The 20,397-nt window shown below is 34.9% G+C and overlaps 1 protein-coding gene across 5 annotated transcripts in view; it reads left to right on the forward strand.

Moving 5' to 3' along the window:
* Nucleotides 1–20,397, forward strand: part of LOC126889709 (protein FAM107B) — a 412,680-nt gene that overhangs the window by 145,306 nt on the left and 246,977 nt on the right. Inside the window, exon 1 of one of the 5 annotated variants that reach the window (XM_050658246.1) lies at nt 3,592–3,701. The exons of the other annotated variants lie outside the window; for them this stretch is intronic. Coding sequence (XP_050514203.1) covers nt 3,699–3,701 — 3 coding nt within the window. The 5' untranslated portion in view covers nt 3,592–3,698. Of the gene's footprint in view, nt 1–3,591; nt 3,702–20,397 lie in introns of those variants that run through there. 5 annotated transcript variants of the gene reach the window in all.

Genomic DNA, 20,397 nt, shown 5'->3' on the forward strand with positions numbered 1-20,397 from the left:
ACACCAAATTGTTTTTGGGGGGGAGAGGGGGAGAAATCTGCAAATTCCTAGTTCTTTTAAGTTTTTCGCTCAATATTTCTAAAACTAAGCGGTTTAGCATGAACAACCTTCTACACAAAATTGTTCTACATTAAATTTGAAATAAAAAAGGACTTATACATAACCCTTTCTAAAATGAACGGTTCTAAAGTTACGGAGGTAGTATAGTATAATTGGTCCAAAAAAAGGCCTAACCCAGACATCCAAACAAAGTAAAAGTTTTCGTTTAACACCAAATTGTTCTATATGATCCACATATTGTTCAGTAAAAAGTCACACCATTTTGAGCGTCCGAATTGGGAGGGAGATGGGAGAGAAACCGGTAAATTAGTAGTTTTTTTAAGTTTTTCGTCAATATTTCTAAAACTATGCCTTAGCGTAAGGAATGTTCTACATAAAATTTAAAACAAAAAAGGTTCTATACATAATTGTTATAAAATCAACGGTTCCAGAGTTACGGAGGGTGAAAAAGTGGAGGGTTTTTCGATACTTTTTATATTTACCGATTTCTCCCCTCCCTCTCCCCCCCCCCCCCCCCAAACCCGACGCTCAAAATGGGTGTGATTTTTTTCCGAACATTATGTGGACCATATAGAACAATTTGGTGTTGGAGAATAACTTTCACTTTGGATGTCTGGGGTTTTTGGTATAGATTATCATCATAATATTGCCCAAAAAATATAAAAGTATCGAAAAACCTCGAATTTCACCCTCCGCAACTCTGGAACCCTTGATTTTATAACAATTATGTATAGAACATTTTTTGTTTTAAATTTTATGTAGAACATTCTTGTATATAACATTGTTTACGCTAAAGCATAGTTTTAGAAATATTGACGAACAACGTAAAAAAACTACTAAATTTACGGCTTACTCTCCCATCTCCCTCCCCAAACCGGACGCTCAAAATGGTTGTAACTTTTTTACTGAACAATATGTGGACCATATAGAACCATTTTTGGTGTTTTGAGGAAAACTTTTACTTTGGATGTTTGGGTTAGGCCTTTTTTGGACCAGCTATACTATACTACCCTCGCTAAGCTTTCGGAACCATTCATTTTAGAAAGATTATGCATAGAGCCTTTTCTATTTCAAATTTAATGATAGAACAATTTTGTATAGAAGGTTGTTCATGCTAAAAAAAGGCCCTAACCCAGACATCCAAACAAAGTAAAAGTTTTCGTTTAACACAAATTGTTCTACTATGATCCACATATTGTTCAGTAAAAAGTCACACCATTTTGAGCGTCCGAATTGGGAGGGAGATGGGAGAGAAACCGGTAAAATTAGTAGTTTTTTTAAGTTTTTTCGTCAATATTTCTAAAACTGATGCTTAGCGTAAGGAATGTTCTACATAAAATTTAAACAAAAAAGGTTCGTATACATAATTGTTATAAAATCAACGGTTCCAGAGTTACAGGAGGGTGAAAAGTGGAGGTTTTCGATACTTTTTATATTTACCGATTTCTCCCCTCCTCTCCCCCCCCCCAAACCCGACGCTCAAAATGGTGTTGTGACTTTTTTTCCGAACATTATGTGGACCATATAGAACAATTTGGTGTTGGAGAATAACTTTCACTTTGGATGTCTGGGTTTTTGGTATAGTTATATCATAAATATTGCCCAAAAAATATAAAAGTATCGAAAACCTCGAATTTCACCCTCCGCAACTCTGGAACCCTTGATTTTATAACAATTATGTATAGAACATTTTTTGTTTTAAATTTTATGTAGAACATTCTTGTATATAACATTGTTTACGCTAAAGCATAGTTTTAGAAATATTGACGAACAACGTAAAAAAACTATCTACTTTACCGGCTTCTCTCCCATCTCCCTCCCCAAACCGGACGCTCAAAATGGTGTAGTAACTTTTTACTGAACAATATGTGGACCATATAGAACATTTTGGTGTTTGAGGAAAACTTTTACTTTGGATGTTTGGGTTAGGCCTTTTTTGGACCAGCTATACTATACTACCTCCGTAACTTTGGAACCATTCATTTTAGAAAGATTATGCATAGAGCCTTTTCTATTTCAAATTTAATGTAGAACAATTTTGTATAGAAGGTTGTTCATGCTAAACCGCATAGTTTTAGAAATATTGGGCCGGAAAAACTTAAAAAACTACGAATTTACCGATTTCTCCCCCCTCTCCCCCCCCCCAAACCCGGATGCTCAAAATGGGTGTGACTTTTTTTCCTGGACATTGTGTGGACCATATAGAACAATTTGGTGTTGAAGGATAACTTTCACTTTGGACGTCTGGGTTATGCCATCTTTTGGATCAACTATACTATACTATCTGGCCTTTAAAAAAATATATGAAAAATTTAAGTTTTTCACAATTTTTTGCTAACTCCTATGGCATTGCGCGACCGAAAGACAAATTAATAAAAAAATAATAATAAGTGCTTTTTTGACGTCTATACCAATGGCAACTTTTGTGCACTATAACGATCTGAAATAAAAAAAATAGTTTTTTTGAACCACCAACCACCCTATTGTGCATCCCTCTGAATCAAAAACAAGCAAAACAATCTTTTACTTTTCTATCTTTACTCAGATTTGAGTACTAGAAAGTTCCTCTTCTGTCCTTTTCCGAGACGAATGAAAACGGAATGTGATTGCAAGGAATACTTTTTGTTTTCTATATTCGTCGTCTGCGGTCTTATAAATTGTAAAAGTAGCAGATTAAGGATGTACCAGAAAGAACTTTCAACACGAAAAGTCTCAGATTTAAATAACTATTTACCATTTTAATGGTGAATTCTGCATCTGAGACTCTTCAATTTGAAAAAGAATTTAATGTAACAGTTGCCGAGATATTTTATTTATTTATAAGCCAAAAAATTGTTTATAATTTTAAAATATTCCTGAGGCCGCTTAAATCGTCCAATTTCAATCCTGTAAAGTACATTAGATAGGTAATATAGTGCCTTTTTATACATCAATCATAAGTATTCTTATGTATCACAATTATTATGGTTATTATAACGACCGTGAATTTTTAATTAACAATTTAATTGTTGCTAAACTGTTCATTCAATTTCCATCGGCTTCTGGAAATATAATCTATACCAAGAGGGCTTGAGTGTGTTGGTGTAAGGTTAAAATCTTTGGAGTTATAGAGGAATAATTGAAAAGCACACTATCTGCGGACTTTGCATACCTATGTTATTAATATATAGAATCATAAGATTCGATTCCAGCAATAACATTTCTGCTAAATAACTTTTCCTTGTATTTTGCTAATTAGTCCAGAGTATATAGATTCAAATCGGGAATACATTATCATTAAACTGTTAATAAATAATATCTAATATAATCTGACACCAGCCAGGTTAAGCTAGCGTAACAGATAATAATTCGTGTCCCTATTAGTTCAAGTTCAAATTAGGCCAAAAATTAATTAGCCAAACAGGTACGTGACTGCTCCTATTACAGACCCCATTTAATATTTACACACTTTAACCTCGGCATATGCGATTGTTTGCACTATGTTTTTATCAATTTTTAAACACCAATTACCTCATCAAAGTAGAAAAAAAAATGTGCGCTACCGTAGAACAGCATGCGTCAAACGTCAGTTGAATCAGTGTATAACAAGTTTTTCACTCACTCGCTTCGGTTCTTGCGCTATTTTTGGAGGTGCCCACATGGTATGACTAATTATTATTAGACTTTTTTAGGATGTTTTGTTATACACCGCAATCCAAACCTGAACAATTAAAAATGTATTTGGTAATGTTACAACAATTTTGTTGGTTAAAATGAATGAAAGTCGCGAATAATTTTAAACAACAGTTTCTGTAAGCGGTAATTATTTACGTACATCGGAATACTTAAATGTTTTTCTTTAATTACACTTGAAAAGGTAAATTATTGTTATAAAGTTTTTTATTAATTTTACATATTTCTGTGTTCGCAAATGATTAATTATGTATTCTTCTTATTATTAAAGTGCCCTCTCCTCAATGCAGGTTTGCTACTGAAATTGCAAACTCTTCTATGTCTTATTAGCTGTTCAAAATTTAGCCCTGTCCATTGTCGGATGTTTCTTAGCCACTAGCCACGACAGTCTTTTCCTTCATAGTCCTCTCTTTCTCTTGATCTTTCCTTTCACTATTAGTGGAGCATATTGGCAATTATTATTTCTCAATCTATATATTATATGTGGCCTAGGTAAGATGTTTTTCTAACTTTCAGTGTGATAAAAAGTTCTCGTTCCTTCCCTTATGCAGCAATTCTTCGTTTGAAGTATGCGATGTCCATGAAATAGGATTCTCCGGCAGATTCACATTTCAAAGGCTTAAATTTATTTACAGTTGATGTTTTATTTGAAACGACATTGAAGAGTCGACCAGACCTAGCATTTTGATAAACGTAGGTAGTCGAATTTCGAGTTTTATTACAGAACACATTATTAGTCTTTTGATTTTTACTAGAGATGCGTCAAACTAGTTTGATTTTATTCATCAAACTTGACTTGACTTGAAAACCAAACTTTTTTGTAAAAAAGTTTGACTTGACTTGATTTCGATATCTTTAGGTTTGACTTGAAATCAAACTTCTTCAAACAGTTTGAAGTTTGAATATCATATTGCGCAACGTGTTTATTTCCAATTCTAATTGAGAGCGTACCGATTTTTGTTTTGACTTATTTGAATAGGTCTGAATCTGTACTCTGCTACTCAGTAAATTAGTTTGTAGTTCATATTAAGGAGTATAATATGCTTGGCTTGTTTATTACCTACGTTCGTTTTGAAGTGTGTGCTTTGTGAAATAATATCTGAACCTGAATATTTTTCGGCTCAGAATAAGTACCACATCAAATTGAGTCTGATTTTGAAGGCATCACTTCTCTTCCACTGTAAAAATTAAGAGAAAAAAATCTGAAGTCGAAGCAGAATTAATTAAGAAAAATAAATATACTGATTTATTTGATATTGCGGCAGGTGATTTCAAAACAATGAAGTGAATACTTGTATTATGTAAAAATAAAGACAGCGTTATAAAATGACAAATGGTGAACTAATTCTTTAAGACGACATTCCAAAGTCGCAAAAAAATCATTAAAGCTACTCTATCAAAAATATAATATTTTGTTGTTCCTTCGCAATTTTTGAAGCTCTTACAACCTCTTTATCCCATCTGTATCTTTTCATCTTTTGTTGTGAAGAAAGGTCCAGCTCTTTATTGCAAACACGTGTTACTGTGCTTGATCTGGTTAATACAAATTTTAAGATTTTTTCACTTGAATACTGTTGTCCTATTGTAACATGAGCGGAGCCTGAGGGTGTAATATAATACAATCCAGGGATTCTATGTAAAATATAAACGAAAGTTGAAAAGTTGGGAGATTGTGATTCCGTAGTTTTTTTATTTAAGTTAAAAAACAATGTTACGTTGTAGCTGTGGGTCTTTTGGAGACTTGAATCATATATTTTTTAATTGCAATAATTATAACTTAAATACAAAAATTCTAATACAATCACTTATTCAAAAGAATTATTTACCACCTTACCATATCCATAATGTTGTATGTACCACTGATATGAACATATTAAATCTGCTAGTTAGTTTTCTCAAAAGTAATAATATATATTTATAAATGTTTATAATATGAATTTATTTTATTATCGTACATGATTATCTTGATAATTATGACATAAAAAAAATCTGTGGCAAATGGACTTGCATCCAAGCCAAAAACAAGCACACACACACACACACACACACACACACACACACACACACACACACACACACACACACACAACAATGTTACGTAACGCGCTGTTCGAACCCTCCTCCCCCCGTATAACGCGCCGTGACGTTTTACATGACCCCCCTACCCCCAACTTGCGTTACGTAATACTTGAAAGCTTCCAAAGTAGATTAGATTACACTTGGTATGATAAAGAAACTATCCAACGAATTTTTTTTAAATCTAATAACACTCAAATATAAAAAAGTTATATCGATAAAACGAAACTTGCCAGCAAGCAATTCTAAGCATACAGGAATCATTTTCAAAAAATTTATCGTATTTTGATTATAATCGCTCCTGTATCAAGATACTTTTATGTGGCACTCATTGTATTATTAATTTTCTTATCTTAATTGGCAACTAACATGTCAATCTCGCCAAAAAAGTATATCTACTAAATAAATTATTTTTCAAACTCTTTCAAACTAGTTTGACAAACAGTTTGAATTTTCAAACATGTACGACCAATTTGACTTACTTGAATTATTTGTCAGAAAGATTGACTTGAGTTTGATTTGAAATTAAGTCAAACTCAAGTCAAATTCAAACATTCAAGTCAAACTTGTGCAACTCTAATTTTACGAAATACTTTTTAGCCTTTTCTATTCTCGAAATTATTTCTCCCTTATGTAAACTTTAATGTTAATTAATTTCATTTTATTTTATACTCAGACGATATTTATAAACTGTGAGCAAGAAGATTCTTTGCTCTGCAATCCGGTTATCAATTAGCGTCATATTGATTCTGGGTCGAATGGTGTGCAATGGACGACCGGGCAGATGATTGTCGACGACCGAGCAATATCTGCGAAATGAGATACTGGAAGATTAAACTTAGCATTACCTAGAAAACACCGCGTCGCAACGTGGAATGTGAGGAGCTGCTACATCCAGGTAAATTACATATTTTAGAAAATAACCTGATCAAGGAGAAGGTAGGTATCTGCGGGATACCTGAGACACACTGGGAAAGCCAAGACCATTGGGAGGCCACTCACTACAATGTTTTTATGTCAGGAGTTAACAAATCAGGACAAAAAAGCGAAGCAATATTAATTCAAAAACATTGGGCAAAATATGTACATGAATACCTTCCAGTAAACGATCAAATAAACCATAAATAAGTACTAAACCAGCCAACATGCACATTATTTATAGTTATCTATATATGCCAACATCAACATCAAAACTTTATCTAACATTCCTAAGGAAGAACCAATGATGATAGGTACAGGAGGTTGGAATGCAAAAATAGAAAGAAACGAAAATAGATGACCATTTGAAAAAAATGAGAGCTGCGCATCGTTTAGGCGAGCGAAATGACAAAGGTGAATAGATCCTTCAGTTCGTCATCCGACCCAGGCAATAAAGCAGAAAAGAAGAAGTACCACAAATACTGAAATCAGAAATTGGGGGAGGGGAAGATGGAATAATAGATGAGGCTGAGACACTCAAAGAAATGGAAGAGGTAGGGATTGAAGGTAGGGTAGAATCTGCAATGAAATTTGGAATACCGGAAAGTTGCCAAATGACTGGGTAAGCTCATTTTTATTCCCATATATAGAAAAGGTTCACCGACAGATTGCAACAATTATTAGTAGCATTAATATCCATCATCCATGGTAGACTAAAATAAAGTCTCTTTCCACAGATTCCCCAAGAACAATGCGGGCTCGTCCCAGGTAGGGGAACAAGGAAATAAACCGAGATTTTAATATAGAAACATATTTGTGCTTTTTTGACTACTCCAAGGCCTTCGACAACGTAAATTGGGATAAAATGTAGCATTATTTTGGAAAATGGGTACGGCAGAACATCTAATCTATTTATTACAAGAATTGTATGTAAATAATACCGCTAATGTAAGAGTTAATAATGTGGTTTCAAAAATCTTTAAATTGAAATGTGGAGTTCGGCAGGGATGTATAATATCCCCCATTCTATTATGCACCAAGTTTTTGAGGAATGGAGGAAGAAAAATCAAGAACCTTCGATATGCTAATGACATCAAAAGGAGTGGAACAAATAATTATGAATAAGCTAAGCTAAAGTATTCTGGCTCTAAGATATTCTTTACGGTCATCTGGAGCATTTGCCGCCAGAGATTTCCCGTACAGTTGTTCTTCTCTTTCATAATTCATTCTGGCATATAACTCATCAAATGAACTTTTTGCTGAGAGGTTCTGATTCTGGATTGAGTATCTTACTTACTTACTTACTCCGTGGCGTTACAACCCGTCGTGGGTTTTAGCCGACTCTACAACATGCCTCCACTGTTGTTTGTCTTGAGCAACCTCCATCCAATTCTCCACACCCATAGTATTCAGGTTTCCTGCTATATTACCTCGCTACCATGAAAGCTTTTTTCATGCTGAGTTTTTAAAACACAGTGGCAGATTTACTAGACAATGGCTTGCAAAATTCTTCTCAGACATTCTTCGGACGGGAAATGTTCCTCATCAACTAAAAAGAGCAAAAATCGTCGCCATTTTAAAACCAGGGAAACCTAACGATCTACCAAAAAATTATCGTCCAATTGCACTTCTAAGTATGGTCTACAAACTTTTTGAAAGAATGCTATATAATAGAATTAGCCAAACAATACTTCAACATATACCTGTGGAACAAGCAGGATTTCGACCAAACCGCAGCTGCACAGACCAAGTCCTAGCACTGACTAACTACATAGAAACAGGCTTTCAAAAACAACTAAAAACATCTACTGTTTTCATCGATTTATCAGCAGCGTACGATACCGTGTGGAGACAAGGGGTAATATATAAATTAATGAGAGCGATTCCATGCAGAAAGATTACTGATGTCATTAATACAATGCTTTGCAATAGAAGTTTTCAAGTCATCATGGGCGATAAGACCAGTACCCAAATGAAACTGAACAATGGTCTTCCACAAGGATCGGTGCTGGCCCCTCTACTCTTTAGCCTTTATATAGCAGACATGCCTGAAACCATATCAAAGAAGTTCAGTTATGCAGATGACTGGGCACTTGCTACGAGCCATGAAGAAATGGAGACTACTGAGCAAATACTAACAAACGACCTGATTATCCTCGGGAGATATTTCCGACAATGGAGATTACAGCCCAATACCTCGAAAACGGAAGTATCATGCTTTCATTTAAACAACAGATTGGCTAATTACCAATTAAAAATCCACTTTGAAGACAGACTCCTCAATCATACTAAATACCCAAAATATTTAGGTGTGACACTCGATAGAACGCTAAGCTTTAAAGAACATCTTACAAAGACGACGGCAAAACTTAGAATACGAAACAATATTATACAAAAGTTATGCGGTACCACATGGGGTTCCTCAGCGAATACACTTAGGTCGACAGCACTGGGACTCGTGTATCCCGTTGCAGAGTATTGTGCACCGGTATGGCTCAACAGCCCACACACCAAACGTGTTGATGCCCAACTAAACCAGACTTTACGTATTATATCAGGTACAATCTAGGCCACACCAACGTATTGGCTACCAGCACTAAGCCACATAGCCCCCTCACAAATCCGTCGAGAACATGCTCTTGTCAGGGAGTATAGAAAAATTAACGCCGATCCTGTGCTCCGCTCTCACGTTGATATTAACGACAGAGACATAAGTAGGCTGCGTTCAAGAAAAAACCCTCTGGATTCTGCAAGGATACTAATTGAAAGGAATTTCGAAATAACCGACCGTTGGCAAGAAGATTGGGAGAAGAATGCTCCACCTGACATCCGAAATATGCCATGTATTACAAGCAAGCCAGAGGGCTTCAATCAACCAAGACGGATCTGGGCTACACTAAATAGAATTAGAACCAACTGTGGTAGGTGCTCTGACTCACTTTTTAGATGGGGAAAAATACCTTCTCCAAATTGCGATTGCGGTGCTGAAAGACAAACGGTTAAGCATTTGGTGGAGCAATGCCCCATCAGATTGTACAGTGGCAATTGGTCCGATTTTTTAATGGCGACCAATGAATCGATTCAATATATTTATCAACTAAATTTTCGTTTATAAAAATTAATTATTATTATTTTTAATGTATTGTGATCTTTATTTTTATACAAAAACTGTGATAGAGCCATACGCTAAATAAAAAAATAACCTCGCTACCTGAGTCGAGGGCGTCCGCGGGGTCTTCTTCCAGTTGGGACTTCCTCCCACACCAGTTTTACTGTTCTTTGGTCAGAATGTCTTCTGAGGTGTCCTGCCCATTGGAGTCTTCTGGACCTTATTTCTTTTGTGATGTTGGCATCTGGGTAAAGTTCTTCGAGCTCTTTGTTAGTTCTTATCCTATATTGGCCTGCACAGGCCCAAAGATCTTCCTTAGGGATTTTCTTTGCCAAACACGTAGTCTATCTTCGTTTGCCTTTGTTATTGTCCACGTTTCGCTTCCATATATCACAATGGGTCGTATGATTGTTTTATACACTTATATCTTCGTACGTCTTGTTAGGTGTTTCGCTTTTATAAGGTTTTGGAGGGCAAAAAGACATCTGTTGCCGGCCTGTATCCTATTGTTTATTTCTTGTGATCCGTTATTGTTTTCAGTTATTGTTATACTTAATTCTTCCAAGATACTTAAATTCTCTAACGCGCTTACTTCTCTCTAAGTTAACGTCATCGATGGTGATGTTCTGACCGATTCTGTCTCTGCTTTGGTTATTGCGGCTTATATACATATATTTCGTCTTGTTTTCGTTGATTTGGAGCCCCATCTTCTCTGCTTCCTTCTCGAACCTCACGAAAGTCTCCTTCATCCTTAATCGTGTGTTTCCTATTAGATCGATATCGTCTGCAAATGCCAGTAGGTTTGGTCCTACTCGATGAAATACTGTATTCGGTTTTTCGATTCTTGCACTTCTGATTATGTGTTCCAGAGCTAAGTTGAAGAGTTGTGGTGAAAGTGCATCTCCCTGCTTTAGTCCATTCTTTATTTTAAATGTCTCCGAGTATTTTTATCCACCTCTCACCTTACATCGTAACCGTTCCATACACATCCGTATCAACCTCACTAGTTTTCTTAGAAAGCGAAAGTTCCTGCATCCACGATGTCCACATTCTAGCCCTGCATACTCTATCAAATGCTTGTTTAGTATCTACCTATATTTTATTATAGGCAATAACAATTGCCTTGTTATTTGGGCTACATTGGGATTATAAATCATCTCGCAACTTTTTGATTATCACGTTTGCCGGTCTTCTGATGATGTGTCCTATCAATTCAGATGATGTCAAGTCCTAGGATTGTTTTTATTATTTTCCTTTACTTGATGTAACAGTATTTTTGTGATTTTTTAAGTTTAGACTGTATTCCTATTTACCTACTTGACTATATTCAGTATGTACTTAGTTTACGTGGCGTTATTCGTAATTTTGTTGTTTATATTTTTTTGTTTTATATTTTTACAATTCCATCAAAAATATCAGTGCCATAGGTATACAGTGCAGACCTAAATATTTTCGTAAATTCAATATTTTTGTAACTAAAAATATTTTGATGAAATCTTCGGACAGGTCGATGTATATTTTAAAATTATGATTTTTTGGCTTGTATTATCATACTAGTGGCGTGATGACGTAATCGATGATTTTTTTAAATGAGAATAGGGGTCGTGTGCTGGCTCATTTGAAAGGTTATCCAATTCTCTATTCAGTAATCTTCAGTAAGTACCGTGAACAAATTTTAGGCGTGGTCCATGACAATTTGCCGATATCGTTCTCCATCTTGAGCGGCATGTAATAATTGATCTGCTGATAAGCCAGTCCATTGACGAAGGTTTCCTTTCGAATGTCGATCTTTCCGTTGAGTATTAACAGCGGCATGCTGTATCTGCTACCTCTCATTATTATAACCTGGATATTCAAATTTTCTATTTTTTATCATCTTGATTAAGTCACCTTCGCCTTGACCTACTCTGTTTAAGACTTCTCTGTTTGAAATGCGTTGAACCCAAGATATTCTGAGCATTCTACGATACGACCACATCTCGAAGACTTCTAATTTGTTCATCATGTTAACCGTCATGATCCAGGTTTCACATCCATACAGGATACACATAACATTTTAGGAACTTGATTCTTAGTTGTAAATTCAGCTGAGAGTTGCTCAGAATATATCTAAGTTTCATAAATGCTCCTCTTACAATTTCTATACGAGTTTTAGTTTCTTCATCCGAATTTAGTGTCTCGTATATCCAACATCCTAGGTATTTAAAATTTTTAACTTTTGTTATCGGTTTATAGTATGGTATAACTAGATCCAAACCCAGACATCCAAAGTGAAAGTTATCCTCCTACACCAAATTGTTCTATATGGTCCACATAATCTTCAGAAAAAAGTCACACCATTTTGAGCGTCGGGTTTGGGGGGTGAGGGGGGAGAAATTGGTAAATTCGTAATTTTTTAAGTTTTTCGTAAATATTTCTAAAACTATGCGGTTTAGCATGAACAACCTTTTATACAAAAATGTTCTACATTAAATTTGAAACAAAAAAGGCCCTATGCATAATCCTTCTAAAATGAACGGTTCCAAAGTTACGGAGGTAGTATAGTATAATTGGTCCAAAAAAGGCCTAACAAAGACATTAAAAGTAAAAGTTTTCCTCCAACACCAAATTGTTCTATATGGTCCAGATATTGTTCAGTAAAAAGTTACACCATTTTGAGCGTCCGGTTTGGGGGGGAGATGGGGGAGAAGTCGGTAAATTAGTAGTTTCTTTACGTTTTTCGTCAATATATCTAAAACTATGTTTAAGCGTAAACAATGTTCTATACCAAAAAGGTTCTACATCAAATTTAAAACAAAAAAGTTCCTATACATAATTGTTATAAAATCAACGATTCCAGAGTTACGGAGGGTGAAAAGTGGAGGTTTTCGATACTTTTTATATTTTTTGGGCAATTTATAATTTTTTTACTGATTGAAAGAAATTTTCTTTAACAGGATTTGCTATTTCAGTGGCCGATGGTATGTTAGTGATAAGCCCTCAAAAAAACGTCAACCTCACCACCCAAAATCATCATCAATTGCCCAAAAAATATAAAAAATGTCGAAAACCTCCACATTTCACCCTCCGTAACTCTGGAACCGTTGATTTTATAACAATTATGGATAGGACCATTTTTGTTTTAAATTTTATGTAGAACGTTTTTGTATAGAACATTGTTTACGCTTAAACATAGTTTTAGATATATTGACGAAAAACGTAAAGAAACTACTAATTTACCGACTTCTCCCCCATCTCCCCCCCCCCCAAACCGGACGCTCAAAATGGTGTAAGTTTTTACTGAACAATATGTGGACCATATAGAATAATTTGGTGTTGGAGGAAAACTTTTACATTAGATTTCTGGGTTAGGCCTTATTTTGGACCAAATTATACTATACTACCTCCGTAACTTTGGAACCGTTCATTTTAGAAGGATTAATATAGGGCCTTTTTTATTTAAAATTTAATGTAGAACATTTTTGTATAAAAGGTTGTTCATGCTAAACCTCATAGTTTTAGAAATATTGACGAAAAACGTAAAAAACTACGAATTTACCGACTTCTCCCCCCACTCCCACCCCCCAAACCCGACGCTCAAAAAGGTGTGACTTTTTTCTGAACATTATATGGACCATATAGAACAATTTGATGTTGGAGGATAACTTTCACTTTGGATGTCTGGGTTATGTCATTTTTTGAATCAATTCTATCATACTATTATTACTGACAATTAGTGGCATATGGTCGACGTCTTGTTGGCTAACCACAAGTAACTTTGTCTTTGTTGTATTTATGCTAAGTACGTTATTGGAGCATTCTCAAAAAATTTTTTTTGGACAACCTGTATAATTATGTTAATGTTTATATTACTGAATAGAGACTTGAATATCCCTTTTATTTGAGTTCTAACACACGACCCCTATTCTCACTTACGAAAATCATTGAGTAGGTAGGTATGTCATCACGCCCAAATGTATGACGTCACTAATATGATATACTTACATGTCAAAAAATCATAAATTAAAATAAATCGATCTGTCCGAGGGTTTCGTCAAAATATTTTTAGTTGCAAAAATATTGAATATATGCAAACCTTTATGTCCTCACTGTATATTTCAGCCACTAACTTAAACTATGTACCTATTTCAATTAAGAAAATATTGAATTTTTTTGATCAAGTTTTGTGGTAACTATATTTTCTTATTCTTTTTTAAACTATGCTTATACCAAACCACATCTTTTGTTCTATAATAAATACTTGATTAGCCTTCGCGGTATTCATAATCTTGCGTTCTATGTAGAAACCAAAACTTGTTTTCTGTACCTGGTGAAATTGCGTGTATTAAAATTTAGAGATTCTTGCGTATGTATGTAGATATATTAACAAATTACTTTTTACAGTTTTATAACTGATTATGTCAACAATATAAATATGATACACAGACATATTTTAGAAAATTTATTACTTCCCGAACTACCAGATATTTGCCAGATGTTGTTTTTACGAAATGTGCATATTTAGCTTTCGACTACGGTGTTTTGGAAAAATTTTTGTTTAAAGTCTAAAGTTATGCGTTACAATTCACGGATCATAGGTTTTCTATTTTAATCCCTATTTTGGTACCCCCCAAAAAGTTTTTGCCAATAAAAGTAGTGTTATATCGCTTTTTCGCCACAAGAACTTGATTAACTGTGAAAAAGGGTGTTAATTAACATAGGCGTAACCAGGATGATCATAAGGGGGGGTTACAACTACTGGAAGGTCTCTGAGGGGTATGGTGTTAAGCGTATAGAGCTTAAATTCCATCCCAATGGGGAGGTTATAACCCCCAAACCTCCCCCTGGTTACGCCTATGTTAATTAACACCGGCGGTGTTAATCAGAACCGGTGCCATCAAATATGATGTTATAGCCCTTTCAATTATCTTTGAAACGATTGTCGGATAAACCTGATATCATAAAAATTAACGGATTTATACTAAAAAAACCAATATAATTTTTTTGGAAAAATTTTTTAAGTTGAGATTTTGTATGTAGGTATATATGGTGCGGAGAAGTCCAATTACTCGTTTGTAGTAAGAGATACGAAAAAAAATATTTAGATGAGATTGGGGCATACATAGGATCCAAATTTTAAAATATTTCCAAATATACAGGGCCACCCGTATTGAAAGGATAAAACAAACTTATCTTTTTTTTTAATAGAACTCCCTGTATATTTTTACATTTTTGGATTCTCCTCGATATTTTCTTTGTTAAAATATAAGGTTTTGCAATGTTATAAGCGAAGTTACAATGCGAAGTAGTTTAAAAGATAACGTTTTGTGTTTGTTAATTTCATAGCAATATGCACACCCTGCATTCCAAGTAGTCCACATACCTAACTGCTTTTATTTGGGAGTTATTGTGGATTCTTGCCAAACATTAATTGCAACAACAATATATTACGTGACATTTTATTAGTTTGTCCACGAAAATATTTAATCAAAAAATTTTTTTTATGATTTTCGATTAGGTACATGGGTGGTTACTAAAAGGGCCAAAAAATGAATTTAAAGTATAAAACATGCATATACATTTTAAAAAACATTTTTTTTATTCAAATAAACGAGATTACTTCTGCCAATACGCTGAAATCTGCATTTTCACCATTAAAAAAAAGGGTCGATTTCACCCCTAAAGTGCAACAAGCGCAAGTTGGCACCATATCACTTTTATATATTGAGGTATTCTCTAACCACTCACCAATTTTCATGAAAATCGATGGAAGTTCATCGAAATCGGAGGTAGAAACCTTCAGTGACTGCAGTTTCAGAAATATAAAAAATAATTAAAAAAAAGGGTGAATTTCACCCCTAAAATTCAATTAGCGCAAGTTCGCCCAATATCACTTATGTTTCTTGATGTATTTTCTAATCAGTCACCAATTTTCATGAAAATCGATAGAGGTTCAACGAAATCGGAGGTAAAAACCTTCAGTGATTGCACTTTCAGACATATAAAAAATTATGTTTAAAAAAGGGGTAAATTTACCCCTAATATCCAATAAACGCAAGTTGGGACCATATCACTTTTGTTTCTTGAGGTATCCTTTAACCAGTCACCAATTTTTCATGAAAATCGATGGAGGTTCATCGAAATCGGAGGTAATGGCTCATAACCACCTCCGATTGCACTACAAGTATAAACAAGTATAATGATTGTTTTTGGTATTTTATTTAATAGTTTAATAAAATATAAATGTTTGATGCATACAATAAACAAGGTAGATTGTTGAACTTCATGTCATTGCTCCTGTTTTAATCTTCACATAAGATTATAACTACATATAACAAAACAAGTATATTTACATGAGTTTAGAAATAAATATGATTGTCAAGAGCATTTTAGTACAATTAACACGTTATGGTTTATTTACGGTGTGCATGTCATTAGTCTTATCAAGTTGGCACTAAACAGCGACATAAATTTACTGTTTTCATAAATACTAGTACAACATTACACAATTCTCTTTCAACATTTTTATTTTTAGGTACTTAATTTTTTGTAATTTTTGCCTCTCTACATAGAATGTTTTTCTCATTGCATGCTATTACATAATTTGATGTATGGTAATCCAAAAAACTAAATATCTAACCAACGAATCTTTAGATATAGCTGAGAACATAACTTTTGACAATAATAATATAGAAAAGGTCGAGTCGTCTATATACTTAGGACAAAAAATCGAACTGTCAAAGCTTAACCTAAAGGCTGATTAAATAGAAGACGTTTCTTAGCATGGGCAGCATTTGGTCGATTACAAACAGTATTTAAATCAAACTTACCAAATACTCTAAAGGCAAAAACCTTCGCTCAGTAAGTAAGTATTGCCAGTTCTGACATATGGAACTGAAACTTGGGCTTTTAACAACAGCTTAGTCCACGAAATTCAAGTGACTCAGAGAGCTATGGAACGGAGAATGCTCAATATTAAGCTCAGTGATCGCAAATCCAATGAAGAGATTTTTTTTTATTATTATTAATGTTGTAATATTTACAATCTGTCCTCAACTAAGAACAATAGGTAAATTATTTGACAAAAATTGAAAATTTGACCTGTAGAGGGAGATCCAGTGATCACCTTCTTTACATAAATTAAATTAAAACAAATTAAAATAAGTTTAGTTATCACAGATTATTCGAATCTTCTTTCTAGGTCCACTACTTTGAATCTCTTCAGGCGTCGTACATCATTGTGGTCATCAGTGAGGTTGCTGGCTAACTCGTTTGGACGAGATTCTAGTCTCTTGGAATATTTTTTGTAATATTCTGTTATTACTGTTTTTATGGATGGCACATTGAGGTCTTGCTCTCTCATAGTTTGGCACGTACCAAGGGGCATTCAGCATTGTTCTAAGGACTTTGTTCTGGAATCTCTGCAGTATTTCTAGGTTAGTTTGACTGGCTGTCCCCCAAAGTGGATACCATAGGTCCACACTGGTTTTAATATAGTTTTATATATCAGCAGTTTGTTTTCAAGTGATAGTTGAGATTTACGACCGATGATCCAGTACATTTCTCGGAATTTTATTCCTAGTTGTTTTCTTTTTGTAAAAATGTGCTTTTGCCAAGTTAATCTCCTATCAAGATGGATTCCTAGGTACTTGACAGTATCGGTTTGTGGGAGTTGCGTTTCATTTAGTGTTACAGATGGACATGTTTGTCTTTTCATGGTGAAGGTTACATGGATGGATTTACTCTCATTCGCCTTTATCTTCCATTTTTTAAGCCATCTTTGTATATTATTAAGGTCTTTCTGAAGGGTGCTGGATGCTGTATTTGGATCATGGTGAGAGGCTAGTACAGCAGTGTCATCAGCAAAAGTTGCACACGTTGTTTTGTTACTTGTGGGTAGGTCAGCAGTGTAGAGCAAGTACAATATCGGTCCCAAGACACTTCCTTGTGGTACTACGGCTTTTATTGGTATTAGGCTTGTATATTCATTATCCTGCTTGACTAGGAAATGTCGGTTGGAAATATAGCTTTTTAGGATTTGATAAAAAGGATGGGGAAGGTTTTTCTTTAGTTTAAAGAGCATACCAGCATGCCATACCTTGTCGAAGGCCTGACCAATGTCCAGGAATGAAGCAGAACAATACCTTTTATTTTCTAGATCACTTCTGATGTGTTTTACCAGTCTATGTACCTGTTCTATCGTTCCGTGTTGTGTTCTGAACCCAAATTGGTGTTGGGGAATTAGTTTCCTTCCTTCTATAACTGGGGATAATTGTTTAAGGAGAAGTTTTTCCAAGATTTTTGATAGAACAGGTAGCAGGCTTATTGGTCTGTATGAAGTCACCTGAGTTTTATTTTTCCCTGGCTTAGGTATGAGAATAATTTGAGCAACTTTCCATTGTTCTGGGTAGTAACCTAGCCTAAATATTGCATTAAATACTTGCGTTATCATTTTCAGACCTTTGCATGTCAATTGCTGCAGTACTTTCCCGTTGATCAGGGCATACCCTGGAGCTTTTTTGGACTGATTTCATGCTGGATAATATTTCTAACTTCTTTAGTGGTGATTTTTTGTATAGGTAAGTCCATCTGGTAGGGCGATTCCAGGAAGTCATTTATTTCTTCCTCTGTGTCACCATCTTCCATGGGATGTGGCTGGAATACATTAGTGAGGTGATTTGCAAATGCTTCGGCTTTTTCCTTATTATTTCTACACCAGTTTCCCTCTTGATTTCGTATTGGTGGTATTTGTTGTTTCGGGTTTGATTTTTCTCGTGGCCTTCCAAAGGGAATATTCACTATCTGCGTTTGCTGATAAACCTGTAAGATATTCTTGTATTTTATTATTTTTGATATTATGCAATTGTAGTTTAATTTCCTTGGTGATTTTATTTAATTTCGTCTTGTTCTCAGGTGTTCTTTTTCTTCGCCACTCCTCCTTTATTTTTCTCTTTCTAGCAATCATTTCCTTTATTACAGTTGGGCAATAATGCTCTTTAAATTCTGTTTGGTAGCAGTCAGGGGTAGCATACCAAGCAGCTTCTTGTATAGATTTCTGAAGATTTTCTACTGCTGCGTAGATGTCACTTTCTGTTTTCAATGGGATGTTTATGTCAATTAGTTCATCTAGTTTAGTCTTGAAAATGCTCCAGTCTGTTTTGTTACTGTATAGTGATGGTTGTTTAGTACTGTTTGTTATTTGTGCATACCATGTCGCGATTACGCTAGAGTGGTCAGAGGGTAGATCGTAACAAGATTCTACTTTCGCCAATTTAACATTAATTCCTTTAACAATATAGAAGTCGAGTAGATCAGGTATTTTTGCATTGTCGGTAGGCCAGTAAGTTGGTTCCCTTGTGGTAAGGTAATTTGCATTGGTCGCATTTATAGCTTAAAGAAGTTCTCTGCCTTTTGTGGTAATAATTCTGGATCCCCAGCTAGTATGCTTAGAATTAAAATCTGCTCCTGATATAAATCTATTTCCTAATGTTTTAAAGATTTTTCAAACTGTTCCGTTTTGTTATTGTGCTTTGGCGGACAGTATATACATAGCTGATACTGTTAGTGGGTCTAGTTGATCTTCCACAACAATGCTGGTGGCCTGTAGATAGTCGCATTCATGTTTTTGTATTTCGTAGTGCTTTAGTTTATTACTAACTATTATTGCAGTGCCTCCATGTGCTTTTTCGTTGGGATGTTGCGTATGATAAGTTGTAAATCATGGAATGTTAATGTGGTTTTTGGATGTAAAATGAGTTTCTGTAATCAGCATTATGTCAATTTTTTGTGTGTTAATAAATAGTTTTAATTCTTCTACATGTTGACTTAAGCCATTGGCGTTCCATAATACTAGCTTTAGTAACTGAGTCATTTCTGGTTGAGAATCATGGTCAGGAGGTTGAGCATAGGAGGTCATTTGTTCCGTCAGTTTTTTTAACATGTCTTTCAGTTCTGACATGTCTGTGTGGTTATGAAGAGATAAGAATACGATCAAAAGTAACAGATGTGATCCAGAAGATTGCCATGTTAAGATGGAACTGAACAGGACACATAGGAAGAATGAAAGACAACCGGACGAAGCTAATTCTCGAATGGCGACCAAGAGAAAGCAAAAGAAGTAGAGGCAGACCTCACACAAAATGGACTGATGACATCAATCGAATGGCCGGCCACGAAGGGATGCAAAAAAGAATGCACGCACCTAAGGGAGGCTTACATCCGAAGATGGATGGAATAGCTGTTGATGATGATGATGAATCCAACCAGCATCAAAGATGCGTTTATTACAATTTAGAGCGCGCAATTACAATTTATAAACCGTCGGATTTCAGTAGATGTTAAGTCAGGATTTTATCCCTTATGCCTTTGAAAGTACTGAAATATGAAATCAATGAGAGTGAAATATGTGAAAACTGTGGGGTTTTTTTCTTTTGTAAAGAAAATACATGAGCTGCGACGATTTTCTTCCTTATGCTACTTTACGGAGTTGCCATAGAGAGGAGTATGTACTGATTCTAAATTTTTAAATTTTGGCAAGCAAGCAAGCAATAGTGATTAATCCAGCTTGAGAGACTTGCTTGCCC

The sequence above is a fragment of the Diabrotica virgifera genome, chromosome 8 (genome assembly GCF_917563875.1).
Source record: "Diabrotica virgifera virgifera chromosome 8, PGI_DIABVI_V3a".
Classification (NCBI taxonomy): domain Eukaryota; kingdom Metazoa; phylum Arthropoda; class Insecta; order Coleoptera; family Chrysomelidae; genus Diabrotica; species Diabrotica virgifera.